Source organism: Esox lucius, chromosome 11, assembly GCF_011004845.1.
Source record: "Esox lucius isolate fEsoLuc1 chromosome 11, fEsoLuc1.pri, whole genome shotgun sequence".
Classification (NCBI taxonomy): domain Eukaryota; kingdom Metazoa; phylum Chordata; class Actinopteri; order Esociformes; family Esocidae; genus Esox; species Esox lucius.
In genome coordinates, this window is record NC_047579.1 from 31,141,983 (window position 1) to 31,162,052 (window position 20,070).

The 20,070-nt window shown below is 39.4% G+C and overlaps 2 protein-coding genes and 1 long non-coding RNA gene across 12 annotated transcripts in view; 2 read left to right on the forward strand and 1 right to left on the reverse strand.

The window, feature by feature from the left end:
• LOC105008122 overlaps positions 1–20,070 on the forward strand; it is a 493,667-nt gene that overhangs the window by 434,013 nt on the left and 39,584 nt on the right. The window contains exon 4 of one of the 9 annotated variants that reach the window (XM_034295303.1): positions 12,183–12,186. The exons of the other annotated variants lie outside the window; for them this stretch is intronic. Within the exon in view, the coding sequence (XP_034151194.1) occupies positions 12,183–12,186 (4 nt within the window). The remainder of the gene's footprint in view (positions 1–12,182; positions 12,187–20,070) is intronic. 9 annotated transcript variants of the gene reach the window in all.
• LOC114840416 overlaps positions 1–20,070 on the reverse strand; it is a 415,324-nt gene that overhangs the window by 374,397 nt on the left and 20,857 nt on the right. The window lies entirely within an intron of this gene.
• LOC105008121 (Ig heavy chain Mem5-like) overlaps positions 1–20,070 on the forward strand; it is a 167,442-nt gene that overhangs the window by 49,632 nt on the left and 97,740 nt on the right. The window lies entirely within an intron of this gene.

A 20,070-nucleotide genomic window follows, 5' to 3' on the forward strand; every position in this document is an offset into this window, starting at 1 on the left:
ATCGCATCTTCCTCTTCACAATACCCCATAGATTTTTTATAGGGTTAAGGTCAGGCGAGTTTGTTGGCCAATTAAGAACAGGGATACCATGGTCCTTAAACCAGGTACTGGTAGCTTTGGCATTGTGTGCAGGTGCCAAGTCCTGTTGGTAAATGAAATCTGCATCTCCATAAAGTTGATCAGCAGCAGGAAGCATGAAGTGCTTTAAAACTTCCTGGTAGAGGGCTGCATTGACCTTGGACCTCAGAAAACACAGTGGACCAACAACAGCAGATGACATGGCACCCCAAACCATCACTGACTGTGGAAACTTTACACTGGACTTCAAGCAACGTGGATTCTGTGCCTCTCCTCTCTTCCTCCAGGCTTTGGGACCTTGATTTCCAAAGGAAATGCAAAATGTATTTTCATCAGAGAACATAACTTTGGACCACTCAGCAGCAGTCCAGTCCTTTTTGTCTTTAGCCCAGGCGAGACGCTTCTGACGCTGTGTCTTGTTCAAGAGTGGCTTGACACAAGGAATGCGACAGCTGAAACCCATGTCTTGCATATGTCTGTGCGTGATGGTTCTTGTAGCACTAACTCCAGCTGCAGTCCACTATTTGTGAATCTCCCCCACATTTTTGAATGGGTTTTGTTTCACAATCCTCTCCAGTGTGCGGTTATCCCTATTGCTAGTACACTTTTCTCTACCACATCTTTTCCTTCCCTTCGCCTCTCTATTAATGTGCTTGGACACAGAGCTCTGTGAACAGCCAGCCTCTTTAGCAATGACCTTTTGTGTCTTGCCCTTCTTGTCCAAGGTGTCAATGGTCGTCTTTTGGACAGCTGTCAAGTCAGCAGTCTTCTCCATGATTGTGTTGCCTACAGAACTAGACTGAGAGACCATTTAAAGGCCTTTGCAGGTGTTTTGAGTTAATTAGCTGATTAGAGTGTGGCACCAGGTGTCTTCAATATTGAACCTTTTCACAATATTAAAATTTTCTTGGATACTGAATATGGGGTTTACATTAGTTGTCAGTTATAATCATCAATATTAAAAGAAATAAACACTTGAAATATATCAGTCTGTGTGTAATGAATGTATACATTATACTAGTTTCACATTTTGAATGGAATTACTGAAATAAATAAACTTTTTGATTATATTCTAATTAAATGACCAGCACCTGACCTACATGGTGGAAGACAGAGCAAATAGTGAAGCCAGATGTGAAAGAATGCTGAGTGCACTGAGTACTTAACCCCTGGAGAGGTCGCTGTTGTGCCACCTTCTTCTGGACACAGAGACAGGAATACACAGAGGCAGCCTGAAGTCATTTAATGAGAAACAAAAGAGCCACACATGAATATTAAGAATCTGGAGAAGAGGTTCTTCGGACTCTGCAGGTGGCATGGGCTACTCCTCATCCTCAGCCCTTCCAGCAACCTCATATAATATTCCAGATGTCTCACTACCCTCTGGTATTTTATTACTTTCTCCTGGTACCCACTTTCCAGGGTCCTAAACCTCCGTGCCCACTGTGCCCACGGAAAGATTTTGGAAAGACATATCAGCAGAAACAGATATCAAACACATTATTGACATGACAAAGAATCTCCATCTCTGCAGATCTGAAAAACATTAATAGCCTCCTATCAGACATCCCAAATGCACTTACATAGAGCTACATTTGTGCACTGGCAATGTAGTGCAGGTTCAAGTAATGGGCTATGTAAGAAATGAATGAAAGACAACATTTATTGAAAGCGAGAGAGCACAACCTAGACAGAAGTTGTACTTTTTTCAAACCATTTAAGTCGTCTAGGGCACCAATATGTAAACTGCAACAATTCTAGGAAGCAGGACCCATACGCAAACTTGGAGAACATCCAAAAAAAAAAATACTGGTGAAACTGAGGCAGCAAAATGCCAGGATAACCACAGACTGATGAGAGGTACAGGCACAAAAACATAATGACACACAAAGGGCTAACAGAAAAGGGCTAACTAAATAGGGAGCTAATGTGGACTAAACTACAAACAGGTGAAAACCATCAGAACAAAAAGGACAGGCTACATTAAAGAACAACAGCAAAAACAAATCAGAACCTTACATTTAACACACAAACTTTAACATTGACAAACATAAAACCATTTTGGTGAGTAATTGCTTGCATTAATTAACAATGGATTTCCAGGATACAGAAATAAACCTTAACACCTGCAATTTTAGATTAAATAGAGATTATCATACCCGTACAATAACTGCTCTCTGAAACAAAAGTTCTCAAACATTGGCAAAATAATAACAGCTGAGCATGCTACAGTTTTACAACACTGCCAAGGTCTTTAGAGTACTAATGGAAGAGCCTTTTAACACCATGGAGATGCAAATGTCTTCTGTGTACCAGGAGTCAAGGGCTCCTCCCCTTACAGTTGTCTGTTATAAAAACTGAACCACCACCATCAAGATCAGTCACAACAACACCTCCCAGTCTCTTCTTCTGCATCCAGAACTAATGAACCTAAACAATGAGAGTTCTAGAATGTGTGTTCCTCCTAGCTGTCATCTCTGGTGAGTTATCTGAAGTTATTTCTACACAGGGTTGGAGAGAGGAGATGAGCAGGAATTTATCATCTCTATCTGTTTTACAGCTGTTCAGGGACAGTCACTCACCTCCTCTGAATCAGTGGTGAAGAGACCTGGAGAGCCAGTAGCACTGTCCTGTACTGTGTCTGGATTCTCCATGGGAAGTTACTGGATGCACTGGATCCGTCAGAAACCAGGAAAAGGACTAGAGTGGATTGGAGGGATTGATGGTGGCACTGGCACTGCTTTTGCCCAGTCGTTGCAAGGCCAGTTCAGTATCACTAAAGACAACTCCAAAAACCAGCTGAACTTAGAAGTGAAAAGCCTGAAAGCTGAAGACTCTGCTGTTTATTATTGTGCCAGAGACACAGTTACACAGAAGACTGCAGCACATTACAAAAACAGATCAACCCTGATCTCAGTGAGGCAACGATGCATCTGTGTAATTTTATTCACAAACACACTTTGGCACACTGATATCAATGTTATCCACACACAATCACACAAACTGTAAAAACAAACTATTTATATTCACACAGGCAACTAGATAATTTTATAGTTAAGGTGAACTTAAGTTTAGGAACTTCGCTGGACAGCATTTTGGTGTGCAAATGTAGAAGACATTGCTGAATTAATGTAATCAGTCAACTGAAATACAGTTAAACACCCAATTATTGGTTAATTTAAAATATGACAAAATATGGAGAATGAGAGTATAAGTTGAAACACTGGTGTCCAATTTCCATACATAGTAAGTAAAAAATGTCATGATGCCTGAAAGATTTTTGACTGGCTATGAATTCAAATCACATTCACTTGCTGAATACATTTACACATAATCAGAATGTGATGTCTGGTGTTAAAGGTGCTGCTACACAAAGAGAACTTACAGCAACAGAACACAAAATAGGTATAGACTACACAAATACTCTTTAATACATGTCAGTACACAAATTATATTTTGGTACAAATTCTATTAAACCCTGTAATGCCAATTATATCATATTTGATACATGAGTTTCTGAGACATCTACGTCGTCAACATGATCAATACTTTCGCTAAAAACCTGTTGTATGCAATCTGATACGTCGTCTTCCCCCTGGTGGATAGTCCATGCACTGCAGGCAATATCGAGCTTTTTGAATGACCAATCAGAAATGTCTGCTTTCATATAGCGACATACCCGTTTTTGATATGGTACTTATTGCTAATTTAGAAAAAAATTAAGAATACAATTTTTAGTGTTAGTAATATTTCCATATGAATATTTACTGTATTGAAGCAACTTATAATTACTTAATATTTCGTACCTTATTTTATAGTAAAATCGTGTTGATAATGTGTGTATCAAATATGATACAGCAGGTATATAAGGTAGTAAATCCCTCAGTTGTCATTGCATTGGATTTCATGATGCAATCTACCTTATGCCTACCATAATGCCAAATACACAATTTAGATGTTTTATGTAAACTAATGAAACATTGGATATATTTGAAAATATGTTTAAAGTGGAAATTCAGATATTTGTGTTTTTTTAAATTTTTATATATGCAACCCACTCTCATGATGAAGTCTTTTTATCATCGATTTTCACAAATACAACTCCTTGGCTATCATCATCTGTATGTTATATTGACAAATTCAGAGAAGAAATTCAGAGTACGCAATGAAATTCAGAGTACAGGTGCTGGTCATAAAATTTGAATATCATCAAAAAGTTGATTTATTTCAGTAATTCCATTCAAAAAGTGAAACTTGTAGAATTTATACATTCATTCCACACAGACTGATATATTTCAAGTGTTCATTTCTTTTAATGTTGATGATTATAACTGACAAGTAATGTAAACCCCAGATTCAGTATCCAAGAAAATTTTAATATTGTGAAAAGGTTCAATATTGAAGACACCTGGTGCCACACTCTAATCAGCTAATTAACTCAAAACACCTGCAAAGGCCTTTAAATGGTCTCTCAGTCTAGTTCTGTAGGCAACACAATCATGGGGAAGATTGCTGACTTGACAGCTGTCCAAAAGACGACTATTGACACCTTGCACAAGGAGGGAAAGACACAAAAGGTCATAGCTAAAGAGGCTGGCTGTTCACAGAGCTCTGTGTCCAAGCACATTAATAGAGAGGCGAAGGGAAGGAAAAGATGTGGTTGAAAAAAGTGTACAAGCAATAGGGATAACCGCACCCTGGAGAGGATTGTGAAACAAAACCCATTAAAAAATGTGGGGGAGATTCACAAATAGTGGACTGCAGCTGGATTCAGTGCTTCAAGAACCACCACGCACAGACATATGCAAGACATGGGTTTCAGCTGTCGCATTCCTTGTGTCAAGCCACTCTTGAACAAGACACAGCGTCAGAAGCGTCTCGCCTGGGTTAAAGACAAAAAGGACTGGACTGCTGCTGAGTTATGTTCTCTGATGAAATTCAATTTTGCATTTCCTTTGGAAATCAAGGTCCCAGAGTTTGGAGGAAGAGAGGAGAGGCACAGAATCCACGTTGCTTGAAGTCCAGTGTAAAGTTTCCACAGTCAGTGATGGTTTGGGGTGCCATGTCATCTGCTGTTGTTGGTCCACTGTGTCTTCTGAGGTCCAAAGTCTATGCAGCCCTCTAGCAGGAAGTTTTAGAGCACTTCATGCTTCCTGCTGCTGACCAACTTTATGGAGATGCAGATTTAATTTTCCAACAGGACTTGGCACCTGCACACAGTGCCAAAGCTACCAGTACCTGGTTTAAGGACCATGGTATCCCTGTTCTTAATTGGCCAGCAAACTCGCCTGAGCTTAACCCTATTAAAAATCTATGGGGTATTGTGAAGAGGAAGATGCGATACGCCAGACCCAACAATGCAGAAGAGCTGAAGGCCACTATCAGAGCAACCTGGGCTCTCATAACACCTGAGCAGTGCCACAGACTGATCGACTCTATGCCACGCCGCATTGCTGCAGTAATTCAGGCAAAAGGAGCCCCAACTAAGTATTGTGTGCTGTACATGCTCATACTTTTCATGTTCTTACTTTTCAGTTGGCCAACATTTCTAAAAAAAAAAATGTTTTATTAGTCTTAAGTAATATTCTTATTTTCTGAGATACTGAATTTGGGATTTTCATTAGTTGTCAGTTATAATCATCACAATTAAAATAAATAAACACAAAATATATCAGTCTGTGTGTAATGAATAAATATAATATACAAGTTTCACTTTTTGAATGGAATTACTTTTTGATGATATTCTAATTTTATGACCACCACCTGTATGCAATGTATTTTTGGCCAAAGAAGTAAAGTGTTCAAAATGTCAACAGCATGACTATGGGTGGCAATTCAAGTGACATGGGGCATATGAGAATGATGAGAAATGGACTCCTGATGCAATGCTTACTGAGGGAAGCTCAGATGGTAGTGATGAGTAAGAATTCTGAGATGAAAGTGTCGACCAGACTAGTGCAGAAGTAGAGGTGTGACAGAAGAGGTGAAATGCAATAAACAATGTCTATTTGGTTTTCTAAAATAAAAATTGTTTTGATCAATTAATTGCTATAAATGCCTGATAAATCAAATATTATTTTTTTTAAATATGCATTTATGTATATATTTTTTTAAATTACACACTTCCATATAAAAAGATCAGAATTTTCAGGCTATTATTTGATGTGTCAGGCTTTACAAGGTTAAGTAAATTACTCTAAGATGTGAAAATTCTTTGTGTAATACCGCTTGTAAGTCGACATCCGCGGAACCGCGGACAGTGCTCATTTGCATAAATATTTCGAAAAATAGATTCGCCATAATCGGCCGATTCCAATGGTATATTATTTGTAGCCACTTTCATGAAGCGTTCCGTGTATAATTTGGGTTGTCCGTGTATAATATGGGTTGTATAGTTGTATAGTTTGTGTTGCTATGAGAACTTTTTACCAGGCAACGACATTGACCATGCATCTTAGAAAGCCTAATGTGTAGACAAGAATAGAGAATACAAGGGTGTACATCACTATATATGATGTTTTGAACCATAATACATCGTTAGTATTATAAATATGATATAAAAATAAATATTTAGTCCACATAGTATGGGGGTGTTCTTGAGTTTTTGGGAAGAAGTTGGTAATTTTTCTGAGTTTATAAAATATATAAGTCCAAATGTAACTAGCGATCTAGTGCTGCCATTTTTGTGTAATTACAGCCAAAAAAACGTTAGATAGGGTTATAATCTTTCATTTTATAGTGTTTTATTTCTAGGTAGAAGAACCAAATTTTTTGGGGGTGCCTATATTTTTTACCTTCTATTATTTAATTATTTCATTATTTTCAACCCAATTACAGTGTAATTTGATATTAAAGGCATGGAAGTATGAGGAAATACCATTGACACAAAACCTCATACTGCTTTCAAAACAATTTTTTTGCCTTTCAAACAGATTCGTTTTTTAAATAGTGACCCAGAAGTCTGTTTTTATGTGTTTCTATTGTAGCCAGAGGGGTTGTTATTACCAGGATACATCATAATAGGTTGTATCTGTTACAGAAATGAATCTAGGACCCAAAATGTCCAAGTAGTGAAATCCGGCCGAAATCCCCATAGGCTACCAAGGGTTGTGTAAGGCATTTGAGAATTAAGAGCGTAACATGTACTCTGTGTTGTGTACTCTGCTGTGTTGTGTACTCTGCAAATATAAGTGATAACTAGTTCCCATCTGACAAAATTAGTCTTCAAAAATTGTCAAGGGTATTTGGAATTAACTACCTGAAAAACATGCTCCGATGTATACTTTTTCTTCCAGATCTCTGAACTAATCTGCAGAATCTCCAACAAACCTAATGAACCTGCCAGTAATATGATGTTACATTAGGATTTGCTCTTGAACATCAGATGGCTTGTTTACAAGTACTACTTCAGATGTTTGTGGTATGATGTGATTAATGTGTTGTAGAAGGGTTTAATTTAGTTAAATTTAGGCTATGATGGGATAAGAGTTTTGCTAATCAGCTCACAAGGTTTGCATCATGTTGTCCTGGCCCATGAAAATGTAGGCCTGTTAAAAATAAACTCCCAGTCTCACAATTCATGTCAATGTCTATTGTTTATTCTTGATTAAGTCCAGTAATTACAGGATGTGCTTGGCCACTCCTCTCCCCACTCTATGCTAGTCAAATACATTCAGACGTGAAACTCTGTGTTTTTCAGTTCTTGGGACATTCCTAATAAAGACCTAAATGAACTCCCTTTTACTGATCATTTAGGTCTTCATTAGGAGATATTCTCACTTGGTGTTTTTAGATCTGTGGGGTATGTCATGTGCAGCTATGCAGCCTTTCATTCTGTTGTGTCACTCACTCTGTGGAATATTGTGTTGTAGGTAGCTGACAGGATAATTATTTATTTTCCATAGACTTTATAGTGTAAAGTTTTATGTGTCAGAACTACTGTACAGGCAGCAAGTTGTTGTTTGTAAAAACTATCTTTGCTGCCCTAGTTGACTGACTGCACTGGTTCCATGTTTCCCTGAAGCGTTGCTTCTCAGAGGTCAAAACGTTGCACTTGAGCAGGTGTTTTTGCTCGATCAGCTCAGACAGTTAATTGCTAAACAAGGGTCAGTATAGTACATTTCCAACATAATCAGTCTTAAATAAATCATTTTACATGTGTCCATTACTAAGCATTCAAGAATCAAATTTAAAATGATAACCACACAGCCAACTGCCTGTTTTATAAACATTTGAGCATTCAGGTACATTGCAAGTCACTCACAACTATTCAGGACGTGGACGTTCAAGATATTTGAAACTTACATAAAAAATTGTTCATGCATATACTGTATGTTTAGTTGCATTTATATTGTTAAATAGTTTTTGGTATCATTTGATACCAAATATATGCATTCAGTATGCATATTAGCTATATTTGAGTTCATCTGCATATTAGATCTCATACTAATGTAGGTCATTAAAACGTATCCGCAAATATAAATAAAGACCCCAGATGAAAGTACCAAATGTTATCTAAAATTACTAATAGACCAACGACAGCTCCTTTAGAACTGCCTAAATAAAATAACATGTTCCAATATAAGGGTTTAATGATAATGTTTATAATATAGTAAAATACTCTGAGAGGGATTAAAAATCCAAAGTTTACAATCAGCTCAAATCATCTCTGAACTTATACCAACTCCAAATGCAAAGGAGCATAACACCCCCCCCCCCCCCCCATATGAATAGTGGACTGTTTGTCTGTCTCAGTTAAAGTACAGAAGGGCAGCTCCCACCAGATCAACTTCAACATAAACCATGATCTTTGCATCTCTGCTGGTTCTGCTACTAGTTGTTTCCTGTGAGTCTCTTGGGGAGGTAATGTTCCATAAAGTGTCCAAAAAGCATAGTGTAAACCGTTTGGTTCATAAACAGTTTAAAATGTTTATGTGTCCTGTGCTGATTTTGATATATAAACACATCACTATTAGAACAGAGGAAAAATGTTCATAGTTTTTCACACATCTAAGTAATAGAGCAGACGACAACATATCTTTCTCAAAGGTGCAATTGAAAGAGAGCAATCATTAGACAACCAATCGATTTATGACAGCTTGACAAAAGTACCTAATAATGTAGCATACCTTTTACATACATAGTCTTACACCCCAAATAATACAGCAAAACACATTTCCACCAAATAACACCACATACGGACTATTAGTAAACAGGCAGTAAGCTCTCTTATTGTATTGGTTCAGTCAGAACGGTTTTTATTCATTGTTTCAGATGGCCTTTATGCATAGCTGACATTTGTGTGTTGTGTATGACAATGGACACTCTCTCTACTGAGAGGCACTATGGAAAGGATTGTCCAATAAACTATGTAAATGCAATGAACTGTACTGCCACTGAATATTTTGGATGTAGTGAACATAGTCTTATCAGAATGATAAGTTGCACATCATATTATAAGCAATTAAAACAATCAAATAGAGTCATACAAAACCTCTTGAAACCTGTTTAACAGGTTGAAACTAAAATATAAGAAAGAGAGACTAGAGTATAAGAAAGAGAGACTAGTGGAGTAAAGAATGTCTCACTATGGTTCTCTATTTATGCCCCTAGAGGGCGGTCTATGCAAAGCATCCCACTCTATCATTATTTTATATACAGACACTCAGCTCTGACCTTCTCATTAGGCTGCTGGACTGACATTACAGAAAGTCCTTCACTCACTATCACTAAACAATGGAGCTGATAAGTCACTGGAGTTTAGTTGTCATGGTGATTTTCATACACGGTAAGTAAAACATTACCTGGTGGCTTAATAACTGACTGGTTAATCATAATACCTGTATAAATACTGCATCTTCAGCAGAGTCTTAAATGTATTAATTTTTTAGGCGTTTGTTGTGACATCAGACTGGATCAGTCTCCTTCTCAAGTGATAAAACCTGGAGACCCTGTTAAACTGTCATGTAAAACCTCTGGGTTTCAAATGACAAGCTTCTTTATGGCATGGATAAGGCAGAAACCAGGAAAAGGACTGGAGTGGATTGGTACCATAAACTGTGGATCAGGCAGTGATCCTGACTATGCAGATTCACTGAAAGGCCAGTTCACCCTGACTGAAGACGTTCCCACAAGTACACAGTTCTTAGAGGCCAATAATCTGAGAGCAGAGGACACTGCTGTTTATTATTGTGCTCGACAGACACTGTTCTGGTAGTTGGTGAAGGAACTGTACAAAAACCTTCAAGTCCCCTGACAACATCAGTCTAGCCAATATAGTATTACTTCCTCTCTTTTTTGTTTCTCTCAGGAGCATAAATGTGAAGATGCCAACAAAGTGGCCAAACACTGCACATCCATCCAGCTTTTTTTTTCCTCTACTTTGTGCTGGTGGTTCAGTCTATGAATATCATGGTTTCATAACTTTTTCATACATTTTCAAGGCACGCTCAACTCAGGGGAGATGGTTAATTATTTGCCATTGTAGAGGTTTTGAGCATGTCCCAATTCACATCACAGAATAACATAAAGTCTGAGGACAGGTAAGGGTTCAGAGGTTACAGGTGTTCAGAGATTTTTAGAGGCAAAAGCTCCAACAGTTTAGGCAAAGACACTGATAGAGTATTTCATTCTTAGATCAAATGAGAACCCCACCTCCATATTCTGACGGGACATGTTATTTATGGGATTGGAGACCTCTGAGTTAGTGATAGATTTGCTAAACAAAAATATCAGATCTATACTTCAGTATTAGTTTCATGCTTACAAAACAAACTTCAGAAGGCAGTACGTCATTTCTTCTGCCTCTGTATTTTTACAAGGAAAAAGAAAACACTGCAAATACATCCAGCGTGTACCATAACTTCAAAAGAAAGACTTATGCCTTGTAACAGGAGACACCCGGTGCCCTGCAAGATTAACATTTTATTCACCTACATGAAGATGAAGAAGCAGCCAGTGCAGCAGAGATAGACCTCATATCCTTTTATATATAATGGCTTCATAACTGTTATTGCCCATGCAATAAAAAGCACCTCCAGTAAGACATGTCACAAGACAAAACTGTATGAAATTCAACATGGCACCTCATGGCAAAGAACTCTCTGAGGATCTGAAAAAAATAATGTTTGCTCTACATAAAGATGGCCTAGGCTATAAGAAGATTGTCAAGACCCTGAAACTGAGCTGCAGCACGGTGGCTAAGACCCTCCAGGTCCGAGGAGATTTCGGCCGGATTTCAAAACTTGGACATTTTGGGTCCTAGATTCATTTCTGTAACAGACACAACATATTATGATGTATCCTGGTAATCACAACCCCATTGGCTACAATAAAAACACATAAAAACAGACTTTGGGACACTATTTAGAAAATTAATCTATTGGAAAGGTCAAAAAAAATAAATGTGAAAGCATTTCTGCCATTCAGCATAATGTATTTTTTTTAAAGCATCATAAAGTTTTGTGTCAATGGTATTCCCTCATATTGTCATGCCTTTACTGTCAAATTACACAGTATTGGGTTGAAACTAATGAAAAAACTTAATAATGGAAGGTAAAAAATATAGGCACCCCAAAGAAATGTGGATCTTCTACCTAGAAATTAAACACTATGATTTCAAGGTAGCACGAGATCGCTAGTGAAGTTTGGACAAAAACTCAAGAACATCCCCATACTATGTTGACAGAAGAAATTTTTTATATCATATTTATAATACGAATGATGTATTACAGTTCAAAACATCATATATAGTGATGTAAACCCTTGTAATCCCTATAGTCTTGTCTACACATTAGCCTTTCTAAGATGCATGGTCAATGTCGTTGCCTGGTGAAATGTTTTCTTCCTGCAGGCTGTGGTTCGCATAGCAACCAAATTATACACAGACAACCCAAACTATACACGGAATGCTTCATGAAGGTGGCTACATAGAATATACCATTGAAACCAGATGATTATTGCGATTAGATTTTCATTAATATCTATGCAAATGAGCAGAGAGCACTCCATCCGCGGATCGCAGATTGAGACCTGGAAGCAGGACAGGTTACACTCAGAACAGGCCTCGCCATGATCGACCAAAGAAGTTGAGTGTACATGCTCAGCGTCATATCCAGACGTCTCTGGGAAATAGACGTATGAGTGCTGCCAGCATTGCTACAGAGGTTGAAGGGGTGGAGGGTCAGCCTGTCAGCCGCACACTGCGTCAAATTGGTCTGCATGGCTGTCGTCCCAGAAGGAAGTCTCTTCTAAAGATGATGCACAAGAAAGCCTGCAAATAGTTTGCTGAAGACAAGCAGACTAAGGACATGGATTACTGGAACCATGTCCTGTGGTCTGATGAGACCAAGATAAACTTATTTGGTTCAGATGGTGTCAAGCGTGTGTGGCGGCAACCAGGTGAGGAGTACAAAGACAAGTGTGTCTTACATACAGTCAAGCATGGTGGTGGGAGTGTCATGGTCTGGGGCTGCATGAGTGCTGCCGCCACTGGGGAGCTACAGTTCATTGAGGGAACCATGAATGCCAACATGTTACTGTGACATAATAAAGCACAGGGCAGTATTCCAACATGATAACGACCCCAAACACACCTCCAAGACCACCACTGCCTTGCTAAAGAAGCTAAGGGTAAAGGTAATGGACTGACCAAGCGTGTCTCCAGACCCTATTGAGCACCTGTGGGGCATCCTCAAAGGGAAGGTGGAGGAGCACAAGGTCTGTGAGAGAGTCAACGTGCACTTGACAATTTGACAGTGGGACAGGCCTAAGCCCTCACAGACTTAGCGAGAAAACGCTTTAAAGTGTGTGAGTCTGTGAGTGTGGACATTGAGATTGGGCTGTCATCTCTCTGTGATCTTCCCACCCTGTAAGGAGGAGTCAATGCAAAATTAACCTCTTCCATCACTACTTATCTCACTGCAGACTGAAGCAGAGTGTCTGAAGACCTGAATAGACTGAAGAACTGTCACCTTCATTCAACATGAAGTTTGTTATTGAATTACTGCTACTGATAATATGCCTGACAGGTGACATGCTTAATATGTTCAATGAAATCTAAATTAATGTGTAGAAGCTGTAGGAATTTACACCTTTACTTTCTATTTTCACAGGAATTAACGGTCAGACACTGACTGAGTCGGAACCAGTTGTTAAAAGGCCTGGAGATTCCCACACACTATCTTGTACATATGCTGGAATCTCAGATTCTGGCGCTGAGATCAGCTGGATAAAACAGGCTTCAGGAAAAGGGCTTGAATTTGTAGCTTTTATTTCTGCTCCAAGTGGTTCAACCATTTACTACTCCCAGTCTTTTCAGGGTCGGTTCACCATCTCCAGAGACAATAGCAAGCAGCAGGTGTATCTCCAGATGAACAGCCTGAAGACTGAAGACTCTGCTGTTTATTATTGTGCCCGAAACACAGTGACACAGGAGGCTGCAGCACTGCATAAAAACTGATCAGGCAGATCTCTTACTGTGAGAGTTAGTAAGACAATTGTGTTCATGTGTGATGGCAATTTTTTAAGTCAAAACGATTTAGGAAATTTGGGGTAAGACAGAGGAAAACTCAAATGCACAATAAACAGGAGAGAATACACAGGTTACAAAGTAACAATGAATAGTCTCTAAATTAGCACAGGACAATCATCAATATATAAGGGAGGAAAAGGGGTGTTGTAAGATGCTGCCCAACTGTCTTATGTCAATACAATACATTCCCTTTGTTCTATCACATAACCTTAGGCTTCACACAAGTCACATGTTGTCCTCCCCCACCTGGGTAACCTTCTCAACCCTTGAGGAGGACTTAAAGCATCTGGACAAACTCCACATAGGCAGATTTACGATTTACCCTAAAATCTACTGATACCAATCAAGAATGCCCCCTAAGACGAATACCAGATCCCCCTCTCCCACTTTCCTCAAATTATCTAAACAATGGGACTCAGTCCTTTAATCTTTAAGAATGCATCAGGTTTCAGAAATTTCCCTAACATCATGTCTCAGTCAACATCAATCCCATGATTAAAATAGTACACAGTATTATACACTAAAATATTAATGAATGTGAAAAACCGAAACATAGGCTACCTGTCGTATTTAATAAGACAAACTGTAAGGATAAGCTACTATAATTCAGATTATATCGACAATCCCAAAAGCAATCATACTGTGATAATTCAGTAAGCATTAACAAATGACTGAGGGTACTATACATATTCAGGGAATTTCCGCACACCTAAGCAGCGTGAGAAGGCACAAGAGTCTATCGAAAGGTAGCATTATGTGGTTGTGAAAGGGCAGTCTTTGTATGGTCAATAGTAAATTACATTTTTGCCATACAACTCCACCCCAGGTTGTTTGAGGAGCATTGGGGTCAAGGGCTAATCTATATTCCAGATTCTTAAATTGGATAGAAGCTCCCAATGTTTCACCCATGGAAAATATTGAGACAGAAATAAGTTGTTGTCTTTATTATGGGCAGTTGCCTTTTTACTACTAACCTTGCAGGACTTAAGTAAGCTCAACACGATGCAGCATAAGCAGTACTTGTCATGATTTGATGGAATGGACTTGGCAAGAGTCCAAGGAGTGTCACTGTAGGAGCCATTTATGCTTATTGTTAGGCTTTTATTTTGTTTTGTTTGGACACTGGGTGACAGTGATTTAGATGCACACTTGGTTGTATATAGGGGGCATAGGTGACAGGAAGTAGTAGACAGGTAGGAGGAGCACAAACAGTTCTCACCAGACCACAGAGCACCACAGATTAGAGTCAAGAGAATAAGTCAACCTGTTTTGTTCATCTGTTTTGTACAATTTACTACAATAAACCACCACCAACTTCAACTGCAATATTCTCTGCAAGGTCTTTGTGTGTCTGCGTCAAAAATCTGTCCTGAATGGTAAAGCTAAAGGTACTGCAAGCAAAGATTGCCATTACAAAAGTGAGAACTGTGCTCTATGAGTGAATATTGAGCCTGTAAAAGTGTTGGAACTAGATAAAGATTGTTTGTATGTAAAAACAGATTATTTTCTTTCATTAAACTGAAGAGACGGAACATTGACGCCACCTGTGCGAGCTGATTGATGAAGATTGGAAACTCAGAGAGACAACGCGCAGGCAGGGGGGTATGTGCAACATTAAGCTTTATTGGAAAAGCTGTGAAACAGTGACCAGAAACTGCTACACTAATGAATTTCATTGACTGAAGCCTATGCTGTCACAATATCAGCTGTTTGAAACATTCTGTCAGACGTGTGGGTTCACTGGATCACGTTAAAAGTGAAACAAATATGTCTACTGTCATATCTGATGTTCGGTCACAAGATGGCGAAGTTTCTGAAAAGGAAAAAAGTGTTATTAAACACACTGCTAAAGGTTTGGAAATATTCATTGAAAACTGTCAGAAAACAAGAAACTTGAAATGTAAACAAGCTAAGAAATCAATAGAGTTGCTGAAAGAGCTCATGGAATCAAAGGAGAAGGCAAATTAAGTGCAATCTAACTTGGTTAAGTTAATCAACATCTTTGATGAAGCCAAAAGCAATCATGAGTCATTGGTGAAGTTACCACTGCCTGAAAATGAACTAGAAAGGCAAAATCACTGGTTTCAACAAAACATTTAAACTTTTGATGGTTTTCTACAGGACGTAATGTGCGTGGTTAACAGAGGTTGCATTGCATAAGACACACACCATTGCTGAAAGTGTAAACACAGATGACATTGGATCTGATGACAGTGTTTCTAATGCGTCAAAACAAAAATCAAATAACAAATCAAGTTCTTCATCACGTGCATCTTCAACATCTTCTGCTCGCATTAAAGCTCAGGCAGAAAAGGCTGCTCTCATGGAACGGGTTGCCGCTCTGCAGAAAAGGCATGACCTTGAGGCACAGGAAGAACAACTGAAAAGGAAGAAAGAACACCTGGAATTAGAGACTGAACTGGCAGCAGCCAATGCAAAAATGTATGTACTTGAATCAAGAAACAGCTCAAGAGTATCTGATGGGATGAAGTCGTATTTGAGAAAGAAACCGTCAGTCAAATTAAATCCACATGCAAACACCTATTTACCTGATCAAGTGCAAAAGACCGAATGTATGGATGGGAACTGAATCTTCTTCCCAGCAACAGGCTGTTCAACCAAAGGAAAGAGCTGATGGACCATCTGTTAGAGCTCAGGGTATAACTCATCTAACACAGCAACCTGTATTTAACGATGGTAATCAAGGTGATATCTATCATATAATTCAGAGGCAAAGTTACATCACAGCTCTTCTCCCTCAACAAAATCTCTCTTCTACTTTACCACCAAGAGACATTCCTATTTATGATGATGATCCATTGCAATATGGAGTTTTCATCAGGGCATTTGAGAGAGGAGTGGAAAGAAAGACAGATGACTACAGTGACTGCCTGCATTTCCTAGAGCAATACACCAGAGGACATCCAAAATATTTAGTTCACAGCTGCCAACATCTGTCTTCAGCTGAGGGCTGATCTGCTTAAAGAACATTTTGGTAATGAACATAAGATTGCCACAGCATACATGGACAAAGCATTTGCCTGGCCAGTGATCAAGCCAGAGGATGTGAAAGCATTGCAAGTGTTTTCATTATTCCTGAGAGGTTGTTGCAACGCAATGGCTGTTGCAATGGCTGTTGCAACGCAAACAGCTCACCTATATGAAGGAGTTGAATGTTGCTTCCAGTTTGAAGACCATTCTTCTGAAACTGCCTTACAAGCTCAGAGACAAATGGAGGAATAGGGCATGTCAGCTCCAAGAACAACATGGACGTTGAGCTAGTTTCTCTGACTTGGTAGACTTCATGGAGAGACAAGTGAAGATATTGTCAGATCCACTTTTTGGAAACATCCAGGATGTTAAGACAACTACACCTGTCAAAGGCACAACCTTTGTCAAAGCAAGAGAAAAGCCAAAACCAAGAGGAAGCAGTTTTGCAACTACTGTAACACCTGTAGAAATGCCAAAATGACAACAAATGGAATGAAGAATGTAACTGCAAATAATTCCCCAAATTCCTGTTTGTTCTGTGATAGAGATGGTCACACATTGGTGCGGTGTCCACAAATCAGGAAAAAGATGCACAGGGAAAAAATAGACTTCTTAAAGAAAAAGGGGGTCTGTTTTGGATGTTTGAAGGTAGGACACATGAGCAAAGACTGCAATAGTCGTTTGACTTGTGACGCGTGCAATAAAAGTCATCCTGAAATACTTCACATTGAACAAAAGGACATGGGGAAGACAACAGAACTGAATGAGAAATCAATTGAGAGCTATGCCGTTCCCTCACCTCATACATGTGGGCATATTGGGGCCGGTGAAGAAGCCTGTCTCTTCTCTATTGTTCCAGTACAAGTAAAGACCTCCAAGGGAGATCTTTACATTTTCGGATCATGGAAGCTCCTCTACCTTCTTCACAGAAAGCTTGATGAGAAGACTAAATGTTACAGGACAAAAGGCTAGTTTTCTTCTGCGTACAATGAACCAAGTGAAACCTGTGACCAGTCATCATATCTCAGGTTTAGAGATATCAAGTCTGGACAAAAATGATTTTATACAACTGTCCAATGTATTTACACATAAGACCATGCCTGTTTCCAAGCTCAACATTCCAAGACAAAAATACCTGACTCAATGGCCTTACTTGAAGGATGTCAAGATTCATGAAATAGACGCTGGCATTGACCTGCTCATCGGCACAAATGCTTCTAAGGTATTGGAACCTTGGGAGGTGGTCAATAGCCAAGGGGATGGACCATACGCTGTGAGGACCCTACTGGGGTGGGTCATCTATGGTCCCTTGAGAGGAGACAACGACGTCAGGGATGAGAATGGCTGCCCTGTTGCTGCTGTCAATCGAATGTCTATTGTGAATATAGAGGAGCTACTGGTTAAACAATACAATCATGATTTCAATGAGGTAACCAGCAAGGAAACAGAGGAAATGTCCAGAGAAGAGAGAAAATTCTTGGATATTGTGAATAACTCAATAAAAATTACAGATGGTCACTACTGTCTAGACTTACCTTTCAAGCAAGAAAATCCCAGCATGCCAAATAACCATTGCATAGCAGAGCAGCGCATCCAAAGCCTGAAACGCAAGTTTGGTAAACATGAACATTTTCACAATGAATATACAACTTTTCTCAAAGAAATGATTGACAACGGCTATGCTGAAAAGATACCAGTAGATCAACTGAATCGTAATGATGGGGGACTCTGGTATATCCCACATCACAGGGTGTATCACCTGAGGAAAGGAGCCTTAGTGGTCTTCGACTGCGGTGCTATCTTCAAAGGAACATCGCTCAATGAACAATTGCTACAGGGCCCAGATCTTACCAACTCACTCATCGGAGTACTCATCAGATTCAGACAAGAGCCAGTTGCCCTGATGGCTGACATCAAAGCAATGTTTCACCAGGTCAAAGTGTCAGAAAATCATATTGACTATCTGCGATTCCTATGGTGGCCTGATGGTGATGTGCAGCAGGATCTTGTTGAATACCAGATGAAAGTACACCTCTTTGGAGCAGTGTCATCACCGAGTTGTGCAAACTTTGAGCTTTGTTATCTTCAGCTGTCTGTCTTAGTGCACTTTCCAGCAGAGGTTACAGACACCGTAAAGAACCACTTTTACGTAGATGATTGCTTAAAATCCATCTCCATAGAACAGGATGCTGTTCTTATGGTAAGAGACCTGACTGCTCTCTGCAAGAAGGGAGGTTTCATACTGTCAAAGTGGATCAGCAACAGCCGTAAAGTATTGGCATCCATTCCACAAGAAGCCAGAACCAAAGAGACAAAAGAGTTGGACTTGGACAGGGACAACCTGCCAATGGAAAGAGCACTAGGATTGCACTGGTGCGTTGAAACCGATGTGTTCATGTTCAGAATTACTGCACAGCCACGAGCACACACCAGACGCGGAATCGTGTCCATGGTTGGCTCTGTATACGACCCTTTCTAGCACCATTTATTCTGCCAGCCAAACTGATTATGCAGGAACTCTGTAGAAAAAACCTTGGATGGGATGAAAACACACCCCAAACTAATTCTCAGCAGTGGACCGGATGGTTGGCAGATCTGAAGAAGATGACAGAGTTTAGAGTGGACCGTTGCATGAAGCCCACAAGCTTTGGTCAAATCAGAAACGCACAATTGCACCACTTCTCAGACGCCAGCGAGAGTGGATACGGTACGGTTTCATATCTTAGAATGGAAAACAACGACAAAAAGGTGCATGTTGCTTTCATAATGGGGAAAGCAAGAGTATCACCGTTAAAGCAAGTAACGATCCCCAGACTGGAGCTTACAGCTGCAGTTCTACCCGTCAAAGTTGACAGAATTCTTCGGAGGGAATTACAGCTTCAGCTGAACAAATCCATCTTTTGGACTGATAGCACAACAGTGCTGAAATATATCAACAACGAAACCAAACATTTCCGAACATTTGTCGCAAACAGGATCTCCTTTGTAAGGGATTCTACTGATGTGTCACAATGGAGATATGTTAGCACAAAGGAAAATCTGGAAGATGAAGCCTCTAGGGGGGTAACAGTAAACTGCTTTTTAAGCTGCAAAAGATGGATCAAGGGACCAGAGTTTCTCTGTCAGTCAGACAGAGAATGGCAGAAACTTCATTTGGAAACTGCAATCTCTGCAAATGATCCAGAAGTCAAGCAAGACATCATAAGCAACCTCTTTGTTAAAGGTCCATTGAATCCCACCAGCTCTCTGATAAGTTATTTCTCTTCATGGAGAAGTCTGATGACAGCTGTAGCTTGGCTAATTAAAGTAAAAACAACTATCTTACTGCTGACTAGAAAAAGAAAGGAGATTCAGACTGCTGCGAGTAACTTTAAAGATGAGTCCAGCCAATTGAAGGAGATACAAGCTTTTAAAGCAACACTCCAAAGACTGTTTAAATCCTGAGGATCTGAACCGAGCAGAATGTGCAG